The 24,564-nt window shown below is 35.9% G+C and overlaps 1 protein-coding gene across 13 annotated transcripts in view; it reads right to left on the bottom strand.

The window, feature by feature from the left end:
• Nucleotides 1-24,564, bottom strand: part of HERC1 (HECT and RLD domain containing E3 ubiquitin protein ligase family member 1) — a 211,728-nt gene that overhangs the window by 133,553 nt on the left and 53,611 nt on the right. For 12 of the 13 annotated variants that reach the window (XM_063090802.1, XM_063090801.1, XM_063090800.1 and 9 more), the window contains 6 exons: nt 20,659-21,614; nt 11,566-11,661; nt 7,233-7,427; nt 6,117-6,428; nt 1,315-1,411; nt 583-726 (listed from right to left, as the gene is read on the bottom strand). In XM_063090802.1, the coding sequence (XP_062946872.1) occupies nt 583-726; nt 1,315-1,411; nt 6,117-6,428; nt 7,233-7,427; nt 11,566-11,661; nt 20,659-21,588 (1,774 nt within the window). In that variant the 5' untranslated portion in view covers nt 21,589-21,614. Of the gene's footprint in view, nt 1-582; nt 727-1,314; nt 1,412-6,116; nt 6,429-7,232; nt 7,428-11,565; nt 11,662-20,658; nt 21,615-24,564 lie in introns of those variants that run through there. The other variant, XM_063090813.1, reaches the window with a different exon arrangement.

Here is a 24,564-nt window from a genome sequence, read left to right as displayed (position 1 = left end):
AAATTGTCTTAATTTTAATACCTAGTGTTGTTGAGGGATATGGGGAAGTAAGCATTCACATTGCTGGTAGGAGTGACTAAAGTGGACAAAGATTCAGTCATTCATTGTGTTGTTTTTAAAACTGAAAAAAAAGTGGAAACCATCTCAATACTTGACAATGAAAAACTGATTTTATAAATCACACTACAGTAACATGAAAGAATACTTTGAGCCATTTAAAAGAATGACATAGAGCCATGTATGTTGACACAGAAAATATATTCACAAAATACTGTTAGATTAAAACCAGGTTATAAAATAACACTTATGGTATATGTAGCTCTACTTTGGTTTTTAAAAAGATATCTATGTAGAAATATATGCAAATAGTTGTATAAATGTATATACATTTAGAAGTCTACCTACCAAAGTGTTAACAATGGTTAAAGCAACATTTGTAGAAGCACGGTTTATTTTAATTTTTATATCTGCTCATCTGTATTAGTTTTCCTATACTAGGCATGTATAATGGAAAAATTTAAAAAAAAAAAAAAACCTCAAAGCAAAAAAGGCCAAGGCTACCAATAAATAACTTTTACATACCATTGTCTCCTCCTCCAAAAGACCATACAGTTCTCCCATCTTTAGACAAAGCAATAGTATGCGAACTGCCACAAGAAACTTCTCCTACATTGCTAATGTCTTTTACTAATGTTGGAATGTTACGGCTGTTACTGTCACCATGACCTTGGATAAAACACACATAACAATAAAGAAAACAATATTAACTCTTTTTCTCCAGGCTGTTACTTCACAAGTAGAATAAACATTACAAGTTAATAATAGAATTGATAATAGAATTTTTTTACATGCAATTAAATATGAAAAACAATCATTTCTAATATCTTCTCAACCAATCTTCCGGCTGCTCCCAAACTGAGGCACCCAAATGCTTCGAAGAACCATCAGAACGTTCTATTCATGCCCTTCTCATAGTGCTTACCTTATGTTGTCTTGTATCATGCTCACATCAACTTATTTTTATTACCCATTATATTATAAACTTCAGGATCATAATGGTATTGATCATATCCCTGAAGCCCCACAGTCCCTGGACATAATAGGCACTCAGAAAATACTTGCTAGATTAATTACATCTTAAATATCAGCACCAGAATCTAGGTATTATCTATATAAAATTATCTTACTCTAAAATTAAAACTAACAAAGTAAATGACAGTCTTTGGTTCATTAAATCTGTTCTCAGTGCTTTTCAGTAACTGTAATCATTCCTATTTTTCTGTGAGAATAACATCAATTTTTTAAAAATCTTACCTAATCTTCCAAAATCTCCTTCACCCCATGTGTATAATTCACCATCTTCTGTGACAGCGGCACTATGTCTGTATCCAGCTGACACACAAACAACTACCTGCATTGTACACAAGTGAATTTGATGAGCATGTAGATGCTAAAATATATAGTCCATATTCGATCCTATACACAGAGACTTAAGAATACTAATATTTGTAACTCATCCAGGAATAGACATGTACAATTATGGAGGCTGTGTCCAGGACAACTGTGACCGGCTAAGGGGTCAAGTAAGTGCTGAAATACAGCCTATCCTCTGCACACAAAGGCACTGTAAGTGATAGCAAGGACCCTAAATACATTTGTCTAATCACTTGCAGGAATACTAAGTCACTAATCAAGTCTTTACTCAAAGAGTTGGAGAGAACTGAACACCTGTGGAACAATGACAATTTTAAAAATATAAGGTTACCCTAAAACCACTAGTCTTGGTTGATAAACTCATTACCTAATAGAGAACTCTCAAAAACACACTGACTATTACCAATACAGAGAGATCTCAGCACTATATAAGCTTATATTAATTAATCTCCTAAAAGTACCTTTTTACCCTCAAGTAGTAATACAGTTGATGAGCAGAATCAGTGTAATATGGATATTTAGCAACATAATTTTGGGAACACTCACACCTTTCCGTACTGATCAAAATCACTGGCTACTGAAAAAAGATACACAGAAAAAAATGTCTTCATGTAGCTCCATTATCTTTTTAATCTCCAACAATTAGAACTCACTTCAGGAAATTCATAATATTAAAATATTTTAGATTAAATTAAAAATACTGAGCGCCTAATACATTCTAGATACTATGCTAAGAACTTCTGAAATTTTTATCTGTAAATTATTAATTTTAAAATTTTGTGACATTTTTCCTTCATGATGCTCATACTATCCTTTTTGTTGTTTTCCCCCCCAGCTTAATATTTTTTTATTGTGGTAAAATATACGTTAACATAAATTTACCATTTTAACCTTTTTAAAGTGTAGTTTTTAAAGTGGCATTAAGTACATACACATTGTTATGCAACCATCACCACTATCCATCTCCCAAACTTCTTCTTCCTACCAAATTGAAACTCTACAGTAAGTCCCCATTTCCTCCTTCCCTCAGCCCTTGGCAACCACCATTCTACTTTCTGTCTCAATGAATGTGACTTACTAGCTTCTTCAAATAAGTGGAATCATACAGTATTTGTCCTTTTGTATCTGGTTTATTTCACTTAGCATGATGCCCTCAAGGTTTAGCCATGTTGTAGCATGTGTCAGAATTTTATTCCTTTTTAAGGCTGAATGATATTTCATTGTATGTTCATACCATGCTTTACTTATCCATTCATCCATCAATGGACATTTGGATTGTTTCCACATTTTGACTTGTGAATAATGCTGTTATGAACAATGGTAAACAAATACCTGTTCAAGTCCCTGCTTTCCATTTTTTGTGTTTATCCCCAGAAGTGGAATTGCTGGATCATATGGAAATTCTATGTTTAATTTCTTGAGAAATCACCATACTGTCTTATACAGCAGCTACACCACTTTACATTCCCACCAGCAATGCACAAGGGTTCCAATTTCTCCACTGAGTGCAAAAAATATATAAAGTACACACAATAGCTCTGTGACATTTGCAACTTTAAATTCAGCTTTTTGTTTTTTGGGTTTTTTTTTTTTTTTTTTTTGCCACAAAACAAGTCTTCATACATTAAAGACACTAATATCATAAAAAATATGTTCTCTGACCACAACTACTCAAGGAAATTTTCAAAATTCACAAATGTGAACAACAAACACTCTCCTAAATAAACAATGGTAAAAAGAAAAATCACAGGGAAATTAAACAGTACTTTGAGATAAAAATCAAAGTGCAACATATCAAAATTTATAGGATGCATGGCTCGTGTAGTGTTTAGAGGAAAATTTATACTTGTAAACACCTATATTAAAAATAAGAAAAATCTCAAATCAGTAATGTGAACATTCTACCTTAAGAAAATAGAAAAAGAGCAAACTAAACCAAAAAGCAAATATAAGTAGGAAATAATAAAGATCACAACAGAAATATATGAAATAGGGAACTAAAATAGGGAAAATCAAAAAAACAAAAAGTTGATTCTTTAAAAATATGAACAAAATTTGCAAACTTTTATCTAGACTGACCAAGAAAAAAAGAGAGAAGATTGAAATTACTAAAATCAGAAATAAGACAGGGGCATTATTACACTGTCATTATGGTTTTTTGTGGTGGTAAGATTTAGTTTCTTTCTCTTTTTTCATTTGGATTTTTGTTCTACCAGTGGGTTTTGTTCTTTCTTCTGTATTTGTGGTGGTGATTACCGTTTTTCTGATTCCAGATGCAGGACTTCCTTGAGGATTTCTTGCAGGGCTGGTCCTGTGGTGGTGAACTCCTGTGGTTTTTGTTTGTATGGAAAATACACTATTTCTCCCTCATTTCTGAAGGATAGCCTTGCTGGGTATAGTATTATTGGCTAGAGGCTTTTTTCTTTTAGTATTTTGAATATATCATTCCATTTTCTTCAGGCTTGTAGGGTTTCTGCTGTTAGTCTAATAGGGGCTCCCTTACAGATGACTTGGCACTTTTCTCCTGCTTCTTTTAAGATTTTTCTCTTTGTCTTTGAGCTTTGCCAGTCTGACTATAATGTGTTGTGGAGAGGATCTTATTGGGTTGAATCTGTTTGGGTATCTTTGCACCTCCTGGATCTGAAGGTTCCTGCCTCTCCATATGCCTGAGAAGTTTCCAGTTATTATTTCATTGAATAAGTTTTCATGCCTTTTCCTTTCTCCTCCCCTTCCAGAACATCCATGATTCAAATGTTTGTGCGCTTAAGGTTGTCTGCTACCTTTCTTCAATTTTCTTCATTTTTTAAAATTCTATTTCCTTTTTTTTTTGTCCACCAGGATTATTTTGAAAAGACTGTCTTCAAGATCAGAAATTCTTTCTTCTGCTTGTTTCAGCCTGCTGCTTAAGCTATCGGTTCTGTTTTTTATTTTGAGTGAAATTTTTAGTTCCATGAATTTTGCTACATTCTTTTTTAAGGTATTAATCTCTTTGTAAATTTCCTCTTTCATATCCTGGATTTTTTTTCTCATTTCATTATGTTGTCTAACTGAGTCTTCTCATATCTCAGTGAGTTTCCTTAAGATCGTTGTTCAGAATTCCTTTTCAGTAATTTCAAGGGTTATCTGCTCTACAGGATCTGGTATTTGAAAATTACTGTATTATTTTGGTGGTGTCACATTTTCTTGGGTTTATATTTCTAGTATCTCTATATAGATGTCTGGACATCCAGTAGAGCAGTTGCTTCTTCTATTACTTTGGAGTGGGCTTTGAGGAGAGAGACATCTTTTTTTTCCAGTCTCTACTGGTGACTCTTTTTGTGTCAATGCAGTCGAATGTCTGGTGGGTCACCTGCACAGTGGCTGTGGCTACTGCTGTGGCATCAAAATGTTTTTGTGGCAGCAATGGCTGTAGTGGTGGCTGTGGTGGACCACCCACACGGAAGTAGTGTTTTTAGCATGCCGTATTGCTTGCCTCCAGACAGGGGGGCTACCCTCAGCTCCTACCTAGGACCCCATGCATGCTCTCTTCCCTGCTTCTGGGCAGCAGGGGGGACTGCCCTCAGCTCCTACTATGTTGTTTTTAATGGGCAATGTTTCCATCATAAAAACGGAGCATTGAAAGGAATGTAAGTTAAAAAAAAAGAAATTAATGAAGAAAAAAGGTGTTAGACATAACATCAAAACATAATTTCAAACAGTATTTATCTGAAGTTCCTTAGAGCCCCATATTTAACATCTTATCAAGTATCCCCTGATGTTTTCAAAGTGGACTGCTCCAAGGTCCATTGCTTTGGTGTTGATGTGTAAATTAAAATACTGCAAGTTATAATAGAGTAAAATTCATTTGATAGCCAAACCTGTCAGACAACTTCCAATGAAGGAAAAGTGTCCCACTTATAATTCTTGTATAAAATTAAAATTTGGACTTCACAAAAATTTTAATTTAAGAAAACTTTCATGGAAAGAATGCAATCTTAAATGGAAGAACCTGTATGATTGCATATAAATTTAGTAAAATACCTTCACCTCTTTAAAAAAAGGTAAAATAGAAATAAAAAGAGGAGGTCAAGGTTCCATTTCCAATGGTGCCAACTATTTAAAGTGTGGCACCTTGGGCATTTACTTAACCACTCTAAATGCTTCATCATTCAGGTCTCAGTTAAAATGCCACCTCCTCCAAGATCACCCTCTGTTCTCATTATCTAGTATCATATCCTGCCCAAGTTAGTCTCTATTATATTACTCAATTTTTCTTTAGTATTATCTAAAATTACTTTTTATGTTTGTTACCTTATTTATTTATGTCTACCCTGAAGATTAAATCTCCATTAGAGCACAGACCTTTTCTGTCTTGTTCACTGATATATGTCTAGTGCCTAAAACACAGGCTGATACTTGAAAGACATTAAATAAATATTTGTTGAATGAATTATTCTGTTTCCTTATCAGTGAAATGAGGATAATAACTACCTCACAAGAATAAGAATTATTTTTTATAAGAATTAAAACTGAAATAATATATGTGAAAGTGTTCTGTAAACTGTAAAGCAGACATACAAAAGATAAGCCAAAGGGTACAGGCAAGGGGCAACTACAGAAAGAGTACATTAGAATCTGAAAGACATTGTCAATTAGAACACCACTGCATCTAATTATTTTTAATACAAAAAGAAAGCACATACCTTTCCTTGCAGAGGGCCCTGAATAAGCTTGGGATATTTCTGCGTTGAACTATTTCCATGTCCCAGTTTCCCATAATCACCATCTCCCCAGCTGAAGACTTCTCCTTCTGTTGTAAAAGCTAAAGTGTGACCATCAGATCCTTTAGAAGATGAAACCTTTTTAATAGACCTGTGAGGCTCAAATGTTAACTTTTTTAAAGTAGACTGATTATTGGAATCTCCAAGGCCCAGTCTCCCATAGCTGCCTTTACCACAAGCTCTGACAGAACCATCTGTAGAAATGACAAAAGTGCAGTACTGCCCAGCTTCAATCTGTAAACAAAAAAGAATCATTCTTCTGTGAGAATCAAAGTATAACAATAAAGGCCAGTTCTATCAAAGAGGCTCAAAGGAAGTCTTTTAAAGCAGAATATGGCACTATATCAAGATTAAGGAGTAAACAGAAAATTAAAAGACTAACAGTCTTTTCATGCTGACTTTATCACTGAGCTCAAACTCATGCATATATTACCTTTTCAGGTTACCTATCAGATCATGAGTGAATGAAACAACAAAGTAAAATATTTTAACCTCCTGTTATAATTGGGGAAGGGCAAGAAATAAAATGTTCCTATAAATTCCTTAGGGTCCATTATGGCAAGAACTATATAAAATACATTCTAAACCCATTTGAAAAAATATATATTTTAATGAAAATAATAATAAAATAGACAGAAAGTTTTAGATTGGCTACGAATATAAAAAAAAAAAAAGTAATAAGAAAATGAAATGCCAATCTGGCAAAGGGAAACTCCAATTTTTATTTAGTTTTGTTTGCCATTTGTGTTACATGTAATGGTAAAGTCTGTTGCCATTTATAATGCTTTTAAAAAATCCAGATCCCAACTCAGTTTTTGAAACTTGGAACTGCTATCAGGGATATGGGGGACTAAAAGTGAATTTTTCTATTAAAATTAAAAAAAAAAAACTGATGTGGTATGGTATAAAAACAACATAGACAAGAAACAACCAAGAACCTTCATTCGTTTAAAAAATGCTCTTAACATTATTTGATATAAACGGCTGAATATATATACCCCATTACCTACCAATTTGTAAGGTATATAGAGAACTTACGGTCTGAGCATCAGAGAAACTAGGAGCCAGTTTGGGTTGTAATATTTTCTCCTGTGTGCCTTCTACCAACTGATGACTGCTGTTGCTCCCCCAAACATAAACCTCACAGGTTTCCGAGACAATAGGAGTATCGCCAGTCTGAATACTATCTGGGCTAGCACATGTTCTTGAGTAATCAGAAGCCATTCTGCAAACCTATCAAAATTTTAAAATATGCAATAAATAATCAAGACATTTTTAATCTAGATATATCCTATATATAGTCTCTGAAATTACTGTTGCCTTTTCTTCCAATACTCTCAACTGTTTAAATAACCTAAAAATAACTTACATCCAGTCTTAAATACAGATAGCTATTTACTCATGCTGTAAATTTTATTCACCACTAAAAGATACTAATAAAAGTGGCAAAAATGAATAGGAGGAGACACACAAGCCTTTTCTAACTAAAAATTTTATTACATACAACAGCATTATTGAAAAGCAAAGATTAAGAAACAAAGTAGAAAAAAACACCACTGATAATCTTATCACCTTAGTAATAATAAATGTTATCTTTTTTATATTTGTCCTTCCAGAATTTTCATGTACATGATCTTTAACACAGTCACCACAGTGGATATATAAAAGTGGCAAATGATACAAAAGTCATGCAAAATTTTCCATGTCTACCTAGTCTTTGTGACCAAACAGATAATATTTCATCTAGTACAAAAATCACAATTTACTTAACCACTTTCCTTTAATACAACATTTAGATTCTTTCTACTTATTTGTTATATAGGCCATTTTTAAGAATATAGTTACTATATTTTTTATTACTTCCTCAGTAGAGAACCTCAGAAGTAGGACTCTATAACCAAAAAAATGACAACAATCCTATGATTCTTGAAATATACTATACCAAATTGCTTTCCAAAACGGTGCTATAATATTATGTCACCAGCAATGTACTAAAGGAGGGCTGTCCTAAAAACAGTGAAGGCCCAGAGCAATTCAACACTCACACATATGTACATATATATAAAATAAAAGTCATGGCTTATTTACCATTTGTGTTTAATATAAATGGTAAAGTCTATTGCCATTCAGTTCTTTAAAAATGCGGGCTCCCTGCTAAAAGCACAGGAGCCAGGGTGGCCATGCCAGTTTCCCTACCCAAAGAACAGGCCTACATGAGTACTAGTCTCACTATATCCATACCAATAATGGGTATTATGCTTTTAAACTTTTTTGCAAACTTAAGTAGGAAAAAAGGAAGATGCCATTATTTTAATTTCACATTTTCTTATTATCAGCAGAGCTAAAGTTGTTCCATCTATTTGTTTACCAAATTTTGTGAAGTGAACTAACTTCTGCTCACTTATTTATTAGAGATAATGGATTTTTTTATTGACTTTTATGAACTCAATACAATAAAGATATTAACTCTGACTACAGCTATTGTCAATTTGTTGTCTGCCTTTTCGGTTTCTTTGGCTGCATCAAGCAAAACAATAAAAGAAGGATTTAATAAGTCAATATATTAGTTTGCAAGCACATTAAACATGAGCAGATAGTCATTTTACTCAAAACCTTTCCACAGTATCCAAAGCAACAGAATAACACGTATGTTAGACAAATATTTTCCAGTGAACATGAGGACAGTTCTAAGAACATACAAAATATACGTGAGTGAAAGCTGCCATTCTCTAATAAAAGATCTGAAATTTTGTTGGAGACAAAAGGAGGATGGTTGGGCCAAGAGAGCTAGAATTGTTCATGAAAGGTCTATTCCCATAATAGGACCTACAAGAGAAATGATAGTCCTCCCCATCCTCTCCTACTCCATCCAAAAAGAGGAGGAAGGCAGAAAAAAATCTACTGATGGGGCTTAGGAAAGCATTTTTTTAAAACTGCAAGGTGGGTAGGATTCTGTGAAGATAAGAAGATGACAACAACAACAGCAACATAGTTTTCTAAACACTCCAAATCACTGGAAAGCAAAACTCTAAATCCATGCTTAATATTTGGACCAAGCTAGGTGACAAGGTAGCCCCAACAACCCCAAGGTGGGGACAAACCACCAACAAACACAAAACCTGTATGGTAATGGCATCTGTGCAGTAAAAAGTGACTGACAGACCTCAGAAGAGAAGACCTAAACTGCCAATCAGGTATTCACTAGAAAGAAGAGTTAAGCAGTCTAAGAACAGCACTTGCACCTAGGAAGAGGTTTGCCTTTTTTGATAGCAAGTAAGTGGCAAGGGCTCCATGATGCGAAGTTCTAAAGAAGTTTGAGTAATCTAGCTCTCGTGAACTCTTAAAATTGACCAACCAGGAATCCTTTCCAGGACAGAGCACCCACACTAAGGAGAAACTACTGAGAGTGGAATCAAAACTGAACAGGATAGGGACAACAAAGCAGAAAGATGGAGAAGGCCAAGACTGAAGTTGGGGAAGGAACAAGCTAGGAAACCACCATATATACATATACGTGTGTGTGTGTATTTTTTAATATTACACAAAAACAACAGAGGGAGGGAGTCTACAGAGTAAGAAAAGCTATCTTGAATCCCAACCCATTCTAAAAGTTCAGGAAAACTAACTTTTTCCTCTTTTTTAATAAGCAACAGAAAAGTATTGAGGTCAAACCCCCATACGAAGTTATTATAGGTCAGAAAGGGCAAAAGAACAGAATAACATCCTTATAATAAAAGCATGCCAAAAGGAAACTGCCCACAAAATAGATCAAACTGTAACCTATTTCCAAACAAGCTAAAAGGGATTAAGAAAATGAAACAAAAAATGAAAGAAAAACACAAATGTGAATAAGAAACCCTCAAAAATGAGGTGACATAACTCAAGAAAGAATTAGGAATAAAAGAAAAAAACCACTTCAGAAATAAAGATTAGAAGAAATCTAAGAGTACATAAATATAGTAGATAATGCTCTAAGAATAACAAAAGATGGGGAAAAATACATTTTTAGAAATAAAAAAGAAACTAAACAAGACATAAAAACTATTCAAGAAAAAGTAACAAATACTAGTTAAGCAAAGATGCAAACATACAGATGATGGAGTTCCTAAAGAAGGGAACCAAATAAAAGAAACAAAAATAATACTAGAAACTATAATTTAGGGACATTATCCTGAAACGAAAAATATTTGAAGAGCCAAGGGTAGCCCCCTCTGCCCAGAAGCAGGCCAAAGAGCATGCCCAGGGTTCTAAGGCAGGAGCCAAGGGCAGCATCCCCTGCCCAGAAGTAGGCCATAGAGCATGCCAAAAACACCACTTCCACATGGGTAGCCCACCACAGCCACCACCAACCACCAAGCTTCACCTAAATGTGATGTTTATTATTGCTTCAATTTTAGCAGAATTCACGTTGCTCTGATAGGAGCATTTTTCAAACTGATGTCTTATCCTTTTTAATGCCTCAAACTATGTTCTGTTCAGACATGTTATATAACAAGTTAACCTGAGTTTATTTTGGTGCAAAAAAAATTTGCAATCCATGCATAGTTTTTCATAATACTCATTTCCTGTAAACTTTTTGAAGACGCCTTATGTATAGTTTTGCCGAAAGAATCAAATCTGACTTTGATCAAGCCTCTGGATCCAGCTGCCAATTTGCAGGAAATAGAGGACAATGAAACATATTGAACTGCATCATGAGTAACCAATCAGCAAAATCCAGACTGTGGAAAATTCTATAGCCTAAAAAGCCTAGGCTCCTGAACAAATACACTGAAGAAAAAGAAAAAAAATGGAGGGGGAATCTGTAGATTAAGAGATTTAAAAAAACTTTACTTTTTTTTTAATGGGCAAGACTGAACTATAGTATATAGGGATGCACACCCGGATGACACAACTATAAGGAGATTCAAGGAAGAAATTATTACTCTAAAAGTTGGTATAGTGTGGTTATTCTGGGGAGGAGGAAAGAGGTTATGACCAGGACATGAAAGGGCTTCTGCAGAGGCTGGCAAAATTCTATTTCTTTACCTGTGTACAGATTAGAAGGGGATTTATTTTATAATAATCCATTAAGCCATACATTTGTTTGTATGTCTTTCTGTATCTGTTTTACTTACCAATAAAAACTTTTTACAATTAAAGTTACTGGCACAAGATACAAAATTCAAAATGAATAAAAGGGTATACATTGAAAAGTATGTCTCCTTCCCACCTCAAGCCCTAGACGTCCCAGCTCCGTTCTCTGGTGCCACTGGTGCCACCTTCTTTTGTAGCCTTTCCAGAGACTGAATGGATTATTTAAAAGGATAAATACATACCACAGCATTTTAATAAAGTCATTTTTAATGCAAAAGCCATGATTATTACATACCTCTTCAAAGAGACATAATGCTGCCTCATAGAGTGAGCACAAGCCATCAGATGTTCTGGTTGGTTCTCTCCACTGACTCCGATCAGCAGATGAACCCTTTTAATTAAAACATTGTGGGATACAGTATGGGAAGAAGAGAGACATATGTATTAAAATCACTTAAATAGTCAACAAAAACAACATCTATTTGAAAAACTGTTTAAATGATTATGTGCACTGACACCAAATCCTAACATTAAGTTATGAAACCAACTTTTACACAGAAAATGTTATAAAAGACCTGGCTATTGAATCAAAGGGAAGTTAAACACCAACTTCATCAATTACCTTATTAAATAGTGATTTGTTCCAAAGTCACAGGGCTCCGAAAATAGTCAAGGAGGTGGAATTTTGCCAGTTACCCACTCTTTGGATGGCCAATATCCAGTAAATGGGGTCCCAGGAAATACTCTACCCCTAGAACTGTTTTGCCCACCTTCCCCCAAGGATACAGGCAAGCAGAATATAACCAGCCTTACTCTGAACAGAACAGCAGAAAGTCCGTACTTCTCCTCTCAGCTTCAGCACAACCAAGGTCCCAGAAAGTCAGTTCATGTAGCTACCCATCTACACTAGCAACAAAGCATCTTTTTCCTAGCATAGCTAAGGAATCACAGCACTGCTCCGGGACTCAAATGGGAGAGATCATTATCTCACTGAAAAATGATAAATTAGAATGTGAACTCGATATCCATCGCCCCTCAAATTTCCATATCCTTAAATCTTTAGACCACAAATGCCAAGTTCTTTCTATGGTTTATCAATCCTATAACTGTGAAATTTTCATTGATGGCTTTATTTCAAAGGATATTGTATTGAAAAAATACTTATATTCTAGATGATCATTTGGCAGATGTACCATAGAAAAGTATGTCCCCTACAGTAGAGGGAAGGTTCTATTCAACTCTAAGATTTCATGATTTTATCAATTCAAACTATTTTAATTAACATGATTCCTAAGTAATGAACGAAATGAATATTTTTGACCAAATATAAAATCCCAATGTGTCTTCAAACAAGATGCCTACAGTATTTAAATCTAGCTTTTACACTAATAAAGTTTAGAATCTTTTAAGTTTCATGATACACTAAAGTTTTGCAGGTTTTTAAAATTTTGTTATATATATTCATCTGCCCTCTTTGTATTGAACCAAGAAAATAAAATAATGGTGAAATTTTTATCGATTGGTATCTATCAGGAAGATACACAATAAATAACACTTTTAAATAAAAATAGTAAAAATTCAGCTACTCTCAAATCACTCAGATATGAACCCTTTGGAGAGTTCTCCAAGTAGTTGAATATTATGTGGCAGAACCTTTGACATCTGACAAGTTCCCCTCTGCCTTCAAAAGCTCCCTCAAAAGTCCAGGTGAATAACTAGGCTTTCACACCACTCTCCGCATCCCAGCAAAGCTGCAGAAAAGTTCAATCTTCTGTCTCTTCACAGATAGCTCCTTTTTCATTTTCTCTAAGGTCATTATAAATTTAAAATGTAAAGCTTCCTGTTGTCATGGTCTCCATTATCCCCAACCCCATCACTAATTGCTATTCTTAATTATCCTCTTCCACTTACTTCACTAGTCTCCCACTTCTCAGATAGCTTTCAATAAACATTATACCAGAAGTGGGAAAGGGGGAGGTGGCAGGGGATAAGGGAGGAATTGGTAAAGGGCCACGAAAAATGTTTACATTGTGTAATGTTGAATATACTAATTATCCTGATTTGAATATCACATACTGCACACAAGTATTGATATTTAACTCTGTACCCCACAGATACATACTATCAGCTATGTTACAATTATAAATAAATAGATAAATAAATAAATAAATAAATAAACAAACAAACAAACAAACAAACATCACAGATAATCAGTCTTCCAATCATAGCACATGGCTAATCATCTTTAGATCTTTGAATCTACTTGGCTATTTTATTGCTGGGTCATCAGAAGCTAACCTTCTGCTGCCATGTCAGTTTTTCTTTTTAATTGTTTAGGGTGATACTTCTTAAATTTTAATGTGGACATGAATTACCCGGCAATCTTGTTAAAATATGGATTCTGACACACTAAGCTTAGATGCAGCCCGAGATTCTGCATTTCTAACAAGTCCTAGGTGATGCCAGTGCTGCTGTCTGAGGCTCACATTTTCAGTAGTAAGGCTTTAGGGTCCAGACTTGTAGGTCTGAAATCATATCAGTAGCTGAATGTTCAAAAATAAGTAGTCCCTAGAAATACAATGTGCTGCTAAACTTCAGCACAACCTCTCCAAATGCCATAATTACCTGTGAAGCATTTCTAGGAAAAACACAATTGTAATCTGTGGCTCCATTACTTAAAGACCACCTTTAGTGACCACCAAGTCAAAAGTAGATTGAGGAGAAGACTGTTATACCTTTCTAGGAGCTGGCCTAGGGCCATCATGGTCCCTCTTTTATGTCTTTTACAATATGGAGGAAAATGTTGAAAACAGCATAAAGTTTTCAGTGACAGACCTGGGTTTAAATCTAGGCTCCATCACCTAATGGCTGTGTGACTAAAGGGTAAATTTCCCCATATTTAGGCAGAAAATTATTATACTTAGGACTATTGGGAAGATTAACTGAAATTATGTATAAAATATGACTAGCACAGTTCCTAATACATAGTAAGATCTCAAAACTGGTAGCAATAATCATCATTTTGCATTATTTACATTGAGAAAGAAGAGAAAATAAAGGGAGCTTTTAATAAATTCTTGCTAAATTTAAAAATATCAAACCAATAACACATCCTGCAAATGCTGTCTGTAGTAACTATCACTGATTTCTTTTTTTTTCCCAAAAAAGTCAACAGTTGAGGATGACACTATCCTAGCTCCAGTCAGTTAGGATTAAGCACAACTAAAACAGATATGGATTGAATTGTGTTCCTCCCCATGTTTCGTGTATTAGAAGCTTGATTCCCCACTGTGAGTTTTAAGAGGATGGGAATCCTATTTTGGTAACTGAAAGATGGGGCCTCAAAGAGGTGATTGTATATAAGGAGTATACCTTTGTGAGTGGATTGATCTGCTTGGAATAATGGGACTGGTTCTGGTGGCATTAAGAGGAGAGTGACTGAGGAGGTTACTCTCTCTGCTTCCACCATCTCACAATGTGATACCCTGTGTTGCCGAAGCCACCACCAAGGAAGACCCTCACCAGATGTGTTCCCTGGACTTTGGACTTCCTAGCCTCCGAAACTGTAAGCAATAAATTTCATTTTCTTTACAAATCACCCAGTTCCAGGTATTTTATTATAAGCAACAGAAACGGACTAATACAAAAACCCATTCTACACAGAATTCTCAGTGCATTGTGTAAACGTACTGCGTAATAAAAAAAGAGCTAAAGCTTGGCATTTCTAAAGAAATTAAATTTTGGAAAGTATAGCCCATTAAATGTATAATTTCATACACTGTTAATACATGATAGGAAGTTCAATCGTTCAAAAATAAAGTGGAAATTAAAATAACATACATTTGTAAATTCATTTGATTACTTCCTCTTAAAAATCTACCATCCAAAATAATGTGATACCCCCCCCCCCCATGCTTGCCTAAGATATTCAGACAAGGACATAAGACTGGATAGAGTATATTTCCTTATGTTCTGGCTATCTAGTTTTACTCAAAATTGCTTCAATGACTCTGCAACGCCTATGAGATCAAGATCCCAAACCAAAGCATGGGATACAGGGCTCTGCCTAGCTTGCAGCCTCATCTCATCCCAGTCCACCCCATAAATCCAGGGGCTTGTTATCCCACACACCTAGGTCACTTTGTGAATTCTGATTGTCTTATCTGAAAACTTCTCCAGGCAAACTCCTCCTACTTTTCAACTAAATTGGGGGTCCTTCGTCCATAAGGCATTTTCTGCCTCTTCTTTAGCCCTCTTCTTGTGTCCCATTCCTCCCAGTGCAGATCTCTTCTACAGACCATTATCATTAATTTGAAATATCTGTACATACTTCTTTCATTAAAATATGAGCTGCCTAAAGGTATGGATGCTACAATCCTTATTCATCTTTTTAACCCAGTACCTAACAGTAATCTGGCACACAGTACTTAGTAGACACCTAGTGGCATCAAAGTCCAAAGGGGTTTATATTGTTACTTATTTTTTAGAATTTGAACATGTACACTGATATTTCCCTACTCATTTAAATATAAGTTAACGAGTATGTTCTGTGCTCCCATTCAAACACAATTAATTACATGTGTGTGGGTAATGGAGCCTAAGGATCGCACAAATACAATTATAGGTTGAACTTATTTTTGTTAGGCCTTGAGCCAGGTGCTCAATCAATGGCTATGTGTTTCTCCTTCTAACTTCTAGCTTGAGGATAAGTTCTATCCCGGGTAAGACAGGATCAGGTCGGCTGGGGTCTAGTGTACCAGGAGAAGGATATACATATTTCCTGAGTTCTCAGACAACACAGTAACGTGTAAGAAACAAGAGCATCAAGAGACCAAAAGCATCAGACTATCACTTACTATGCAAGGAGGAACAAAAAAAATTCAATTAAACCACCTCGCCTTTCCCCTAAAACTAATCTGAGATTTAATTAAAATTCAGTCTAACGTCTGCCTGAGGTGACTCTGAGACAGCCAAACTAAAAGTCAAACACAGAAGATTCTTCCCCAGAGTAGATCCAGAATTCTGAAGAAAGCAATGTAGTTTTCCTGGGCACCCTTGTCCCAATAAGGAGCTATATTACAGGGTACAGTCTTAGAGGGAAAGAGGGAGGTGCCTCCTGACTAGGTGTACTTGGTACTTTGTCTGGGAATGAGAGGCCAAGTGGAGAGAAAACCAGAAATTCAGCAATAAAATAAATGTATTATATTTTATATCTACTTTAAGGTAGGCCTTCATGGAAAGAAATTGATTTAACATAAACAGGTAAAAACTGTATATAGTAGTCAGAAAATACATGGATTTTGCAGACAGACTCAGGATTTTAAGAATTACTTAATGCAGCATCTGGTCTGTAAAGGGCTTAAATCAAGAGTACATGTTATATTTTCTGCTCTTTTGAAATTGATGTGTAAATTCAGACTAATTGCCACAGTTGCTTCATCTTTAAGATAAGGGTAAATAATGCCTACCTCACAGATTAACATGATAATAGAATGAGATAATACAAGTAAAGACCTGTTGGGTAGCAGGCATTCAACAATAGTTCTCTTCCTCCCTTACTCCTGGTGTTGGGGAGCAGTAAACAAAAGAAGCCAAACCATGAATGGGATGAGATATTATAGGTTAACTAAATAAAAAATAAAACACATTGTATATGAAGATAAATATATTTACTGTAGAGATTTCTTAAGCTTGTAGGGCCAATTTAAACTATCAGTCAATTAGTAAATATGCATACAAGCCTATTTCAAACATGCTAAAAGACAATGAAGTTAAACAGATACTGAAGAAAGAAGTCTAGTTTCCTGGGGCACCCTCTTCCCGCTAAGGAGCAATATTGTAGGATAAGTCCTTAGAGGGTAAGGTGGAGAGGAGGCCTCTGACTCAACATATCTAGCATTTTGTTCAGGAAAGAAGTACACTATAAGCAAGAAAATAATCATATAACTAAACTGCAATAATTAATATATTTTCTTTGTAACAAAAGCAATACAAAAGAAATAGTCTGTATAAGGAGGAATTAAGTGACTTGTCATAGAAATTAACATGTGACCATGAATAGATAAATTAGCTTAGATCATTAAATGACATTACAAATTTGAAAGCAGTGTAAAGAAAGAATGTTACCAAAAAGCATTAAGAATACGAAAACAGAGGTTGGCCAAGTTAGCTCACTTGGTTAGAGTGCAGCCTTACCACTAAGGGCATGGGTTTGGATCCCCATAACTGGCCAGCCACGCCCCCCCCTCAAAAAAAGGCCTTAGATATACAGTGATCACAGAAAAAGAATCAGAAAACAAAATTAGAAAAATATGCAAGTGAGAGGATTTAAATATTGAATAAGAAAACACAAAGGGGACAAATTGCTTCCCACAGCTGCCTCCTGAAGTCTTCCCTGCTTACATCATTGCGTCCCTGGGCACTAACTAGGTTTTCACCTCAGGTGAAGATCACAGGGACACATGTCAACATTCCATATCCCAAACTGCATGTTTTTTTGTCTTATTTTTATTTAACATTAAGAAATTAAAAAAGAAACAACAATCACAATAATATGTCAAACTTTCAGAATGAGAGAACAGAACTGTGTTTACTAAAAGTGGGGGAAGGGATTGAGAAATTAGTTAATCGATACAAAGAATGATTACATATTGTCATGATGAATAGCTTGACTATCCTGATTTGACCATCACGTATTGTACACAAGTAATGACAGTCAACTTTGTAACCCACAAATATGTATAATCAATTATGTTTCAATTTTTTAAAAGTTTTTATGAATTAACCATGTGATCCAGCATTTCACTTCTGGATATATACCCAAAAGAACTGAAAGCAGGGTCTTGAAGAGATATTTGCACACCCATGTTGACAGCAGCATCATTCATAATAGCCAAGAGATGGAAGCAACTCAAGTGTCCATTGTTAGATGAATGGATAAGCAAAATGTGGTTCATGCACACAATGGAATATTAGCCATGAAAACGAAGGAAATTCTGACACATGCTACAGTGTGCATGACACTGTGCTCAAAGAAGTAAGCCAGTCACAAAAGGACAAGTACTGTATGATTCCACTCATAGGAGGCCCCTAGAGTAGTTAAATACATAGAGAGAGAAAGTAGAATGGTGGCTGCCAAGGGCTGGGGGAGGAGGATGGGGAGTTAGTGTTTAATGGGGACAGAGTTTCAGTTTGGGAAGATGAGAATGCTCTGGAGATGGATGGTGGTGATTGTTGGGAAAATAGAATGGGCCCTCTGCTACGGTCCCATTGGGTGTGGTTTAGCACATCCATTGTAAGCAAATTGCGCACGCGTGCGTGCGTGTGTGTGTGTGTGTGTGTGTGTGTGTGTGTGTGTAGTTAGTGCGCATGCACGCCAATGTATCTTTTTAGTTTTGTTGCTATTCTTGTGTTCTTCTTGAGAGACAGAGAGGGAGCGAGGGAGAGAGGAGTTTTAGTGAAGCAGGAGGGCAGGCATCTGCCTCAGGCATCTACCTGGCACAGCCATGCTTTCCAACCGGCTTCTAAGGACCTTTTGGCCAGTAACCTAGCTCATAGACCTGCATGAAGGGGTCTGGTGACCCAGCCTGGTGTGTGAAGGGTTTGTGACGCAGTCTGGACAATTGGCTTGAAGGGTCTGTGGGCTCCAGACCCAGCCTTAGCTCAACTGTTGGCCCAGTCAGTGTAGGATTACCAGCAGGTAAGAGCCCGACAACTGGCGTGGTAGCCTAGCATTACAATTGGTGTCACAAACAGGATTAAGAGCACCACCATTGACGCTGTGAGCAGGATTCCAGACAGTAGCCTTAGCAGACCACCACAGTGATGGTTGCACAACAATGTGAATGTGCTTAATGCCCCTGAACTGTGTACTTAAAATTAGTTAACATGGTAAGTTTTATGTTATGTATATTTTACCATAATTAAAAAGCATATAGAGGGCCGAGCCCGTGGTGCACTCGGGAGAGTGCAGCGCTGGAAGCGCGGCGACGATCCCGCCGCGGGTTCGGATCCTATATAGGAATGGCCGGTGCACTCACTGGCTGAGTGCCAGTCACGAAAAAGGCAAAAAAAAAAAAAAAAAAAAGCATATAGAAAAAAACCCAGAAATTCAAATTATCATAGATCTTATGACCTAAAATCTCCAAGTACTTATTTACAATAAAATTGTAAAAAGTGACCCAATATTTATCATTCAGTTCACAAAAGCAAAGCATAAGCCAACTAAAAATTTAAATGCCTCTAGTTTGAAGATAAATTCAACATAACTGTTTTTTTATAAAACATTTCTATCAATCCAAAAGCTTTTTACTTGCTTGAGGGGGAAAAAAGACTTGAAATATACATACATAATTTACAAGTGGCATTTTTAGTTATTTAAACTAAATACATTTGTTAGTTGATATCTGTTAACAAAGGACACCAAAAAGACTGATAAATGTAACCCAACTGAAACTAAGGCAGCTTATAAGTTTTTGAGACTTAATATTCTAAATTTTTACTTTAACATTCCAATTTTTATTCTAGGTTTTCACAAAGGTATTACATTTGAGTCTTTAAAAAAATTTTTTTTTTTCAAATTGATCGTAGTACACTATATTTTATTGTTTGTTCTTTGTTTTGCCTTTTGGGGTTTTTTGTTTGTTTTTTGACAGCTGGCCAGTACGAGGATTATTATTGTTTATTCTTTAATATGGTATCCAAGGTTACGATAGTCAAGCAATTAATTTCCTTTACCAACTCTTTTTACAGATCTTTGCTTAACTCATTACTTCCCTTTATTCAGGTCTCTGCTCAAATGTCACAACTCAGAGAGACCCTTTCCTGATCATATAAATTAAAATCGCACGCTTTTCACCTCTCAACCTCTGCCCTGAGTCTAACACTCTCTATTCCCTCCCTCTCCCTTCCTGTTCTTCTTAGAACTTCTCATTACCTGAAATTATATATTTATTATCTGAGTCCCCTAGTAGGCTGTTAGCTCCATGGAAGCAGACACTGTATCCCCAGGGCCTAAAATAATACTTGGCATATAGTAAATGCTTGATAAAAATTGGGAAGCATGAAATTAGAGATTTTTTCAAAAGACCCCCACACTCATGAGTTTACTAAAACACAAAGTTAGATAAATTTCCCAAGTTCACCCAAGAAGCCATAAAACTAAAACTACAAACCTGACTCTTGATCCAATGGTCTTAACACTGTACTATTCAGACTGTCCCTGTACAAAAGTTTCTTCAATCAAAATATATAAAACATTTAATTAACCTAACAATCACCAGAAGAACTCTCAAATCATTGACTATTACTAGCAATTCATAAAAAGCTGGGTTGATGTTTCCAAAAATTTTTAATTACAAATTTTAAAGTTGAGATTTATAGTACGTACCAAGGAACGCCTCATCTGCATTAATATAGTCATAAAGCAGTCAAAGCTGATCATTCCTTCCTGGCTTGATAGTAGTTTGCTTTTCTCCATGGTATTTACAACAGCTGAAGCCCCCAAAGCCATTTCTATCCATTCAAGAAGATACCGCAAAGAGCCTCGCTGAGCTGCTAAACCAAGCAGCAACTCAGAAGCTAATCTACGACCTAAAATGTCTGCTCCAGAATTAGGAATAGTTACTCCTTTAAGAAACGTTGTTACTTGTGATAAACAGTCTAAACCCATAGGAGGAATCTTGCTTTCATTTGCTAAAGATAATGGTGGCAAAGAGCTCACGACTTCAATCGCAGTATGAATAACATCGTTGCAAAGACTGAGACCAGGTCCTGACACAGGCATCATCCAACTTTGTCTTAGAAGTGCAAATAATAAACTTAGACCCGTTCGAACACCCATTTCTATAAGTGCATCAGTGCTTGACCGGGGACGTTCACTAACAGAATGGACATCTGCTGAACCAGAGTTGCTCTCTGGAGAATGCTGCTGCTGTTTCACTTTGCCTTTGTCGTGGTATTTATTTGAAAGTGCATAAAAGACACGTTGGAGTACAAGCAGTCGTTTTCGAAGTGCCCCAGCAAATGGGGAATCTGAACATACCATCTTTGCTAGTGCTAACTGGCTGCTAAGAAGGGCATCCAAATAGTGGTCCTGCTCATCACTTGAAAGAGACTCACGTTCAAAGTCTGGCAATTGTGGTCCTTTAAGGCATAAAACTTGTTGAGGCAAAGGTACTACTTCCTTATTGCTGACCAGCTTAGAATAAAGAACAGCAACTCCCTCTCTTGTAGCAATAGACTCACTGTCCTCTGTAATCCAAGAGCTATTGAGGTGTTCAAGCCATTTCAGTTTCACTGGTGGAACCATAGTTGCCATGTTGATTTATTCTTCAGCCATTAGTTCTGTAACGTGAGAAGAGAAAACAGTAAAAAACTTAAATGGATGACTCATAAAATGTTTCTAAACTTCCATCTTACGTCACAATTAATTATTTCAAACTGGTGAAATGCAAATGAAGTCTGGAGTTTAGTTCACGGTACTATATACCATGTTAGTATTTTAGCTTTGATAAATGTACTGTGGTTATATAATACATTAACATTAGGGGGAAATGGGGGGAGGGTATATGGGAACTCTGTACCATCTTTGCAACTTTTCTGCAAATAAAAATTCCAAAATAAAAAGTTTATTTTAAAAAATAGTGATCTCTTCAGATGTAATTTTTCAGATTCTAATCCTACTGTCAGTACAACAGTGGGTTCTACATACTGATTACTCCCAAATTTGTATCTTAAACCCAGACCTCTTCCCTGAACTCCAAATTCATATATACACTCACCCACCTGACCACTCCACATGGATATATAATATGCATCTCATACTTAACATATCCCAAACTGAACTCCTAATTCACCACTAACACCACCCCCACCCAAACTTGTTCCTCCTGTAGACTTCCCCAACTCAATAAATGGCAAATCTATCCTTCTAGTTCCTTGGGCCAAAAACCCTGGGAGTCATCACTGATTCCTCTCTCTCTTAGGTTCCAAATTCAATTAATGCATTCTATTTTCAAAATATATCCAGAATGCAACCAGTTCTCCCCTTTCATTGCTACCACTCTGGTCCAAGTCATCATCTCATGGGTCATTGAAGAAGCCTCCTTAGTGGTCTCCCTGCCTTCAACCTACACCCCACTAAAGTCTATTCCAACAAAGCAGGAAGACAGAGCTTTTAAAGTTTAAGTTAGTCATCCCTTCTGAGTTTGGTGAAGTACCTTGGGACAGATCAATGCTCTAGCCAAGAATAGCTAGAAAGGAAAGATTTTTTTAAAATATCTGTTTAAAGGCACTGGAGAATCACTACAACAACCAAGGCAAGAGGAATCAAGATTCCATGGAGGAAGAAATTACAGAGAGGTAAACTGACATTCTGAAAATGCTTTCCCCCTAGGTATATTTGCTAGGTCTGAGCATAGGGCAGGTGCCTACACAGAAGGTCATTGTTTGAAGACAAAGAAACCAGCACAGCTTTTGGCTGTACCGAGAGGCTAATGAGATTTACTTGGATACTTGAGGATCAGTGAGCTGAATTTGAAGAGAGAAAATTATCCCCTTAATATATCTGCTGAATTCTAAAGATGCATGTAACAGAGGGCTAAGGTATTAAGCCAAAAGCCTCTGAAAAGCAAAGAAGAGTTTTCAGCAGTCTGCTGTGTTAAAGTGATATGGATTCAAGTCCAGGAGTTACCAGGGAAGGGGCCCCAGTGAACATGCCAGGTTCTCAGTTTGAAGCCCTATTAAGGGCTAGCACCTAAAAAGCCAGGTAAACCAGTCCAAACTACAATCCAACCTTGACTCAACCCTCCTTCTAACTGCCCAGTTAAGGAGAGTTCCTCTAATTTTTGTACACAATGTTGAGCATTTAATCAAAAATTACTAGGCATGCCTAGAGGTTAATACCATACCAGAAACCAAGAAAACAAACTAACAGGCAGATCCAAAGGTGATCCAGATAATGGAGGCGGCAGACAATTTTTAAATCATTATAATAAACATGTTATAAAAAAAGAGATGATGGAGAAAGCAGATGAACAGATGGAAAATTTCTCCAATTTGTAAAATATTAAAAAAAAAAAAAAAAAAGAAAGACAAATGGATATCCCAGAACTGAAAACTACAACTGAAATGATTATGTACAATGAAAGATAATTTCTATCCCTCCGCTTAAAAACCCTCAAAGGCTTGCTCTCTCACCCAGATTAAAAGGTTCAATCCTATCTCCTACTTGTCTGCTTTTTACTTGGCTCCAGACACACTAGTCATTTGTTCTCTCAGGCTAAAAATCTCTTTACCAGAATACCAGCATTGCTTACTACTCCCTCAACTTCTCAGATCTGTGCTCAAATGTCACCTTCAAGTGAGATCTTTTCTGACACCCTATTAAAAAGTACAACCCTAACCCCACTAGTCAGTCCCTTTCTCCCTTACCTGCCTTAGTTTTCTCTACAGCACTGATCACCATTTGAAACACCTATATATTGTATTTATTTCTATTATATGACTCCCAACAGTAGCAGGGTAGATTCCAAAAAGGCTGGAATGTTTGTTTGTTTGTTTTTAACTTTTATTTTGTCGATATACATTGAGGAATGTTTTTGTGTATTTTATTTACTGCTATGTTCCAGCACATAGTAAGTGTTCAAAAAGTATTTATTGAAAAAAAAATTACATAAAAACTAAATCCTGGGAGAAAACATTCACAAAACATATATCCCACAAAAGACTGCAATCAGGATATACAAAAAACTCCCTACAACTCAATAATAAGAAGACAATCCAATTTTTTTAATGGTTAAAAGATGTTAACAAAACTTGACAGAAGATATACGAATGGCCGATAAACACAAGAAAAGTGCTCAACATCATCATGCATCAGAAAAATGCAAAGTAAAGTCAAAAACAGATACTATTACACATCCACAAATCATTTGCAGAAGTGCAGAATGGAACCACCACTTTGGAAAGATTTTTAGCAGTTTCTCATTAGCAGTTGCCTCTAGAGAGTCGGGGCATGAACTGCCTGTAAGGGCATGAGGAAACTTTCTGAGGTAATGTTCTAGATCTCCATAGTGGTTTGAATTACACTGGTGTATGCATTTGTCAAAACTCACTGAACGTACACTTAAGATTTTTACATTTTATTGCATGTAAATTTTACCTCAATAAATATTAAACTCAAGTTAATGATATGCACACTGAAGTATATCTGGGGGAAATATACTGATGTCTGTAATTTACTTTAAAATGTATCAAAAAATAGGATGCATTGAATAGCCAAGAGTTGGAACCA

The sequence above is a fragment of the Cynocephalus volans genome, chromosome 3, assembly GCF_027409185.1.
Source record: "Cynocephalus volans isolate mCynVol1 chromosome 3, mCynVol1.pri, whole genome shotgun sequence".
NCBI lineage: Eukaryota > Metazoa > Chordata > Mammalia > Dermoptera > Cynocephalidae > Cynocephalus > Cynocephalus volans.
The sequence above is the reverse complement of the archived record's forward strand: the minus strand, read 5'-3'. Positions and strand labels throughout refer to the sequence as shown.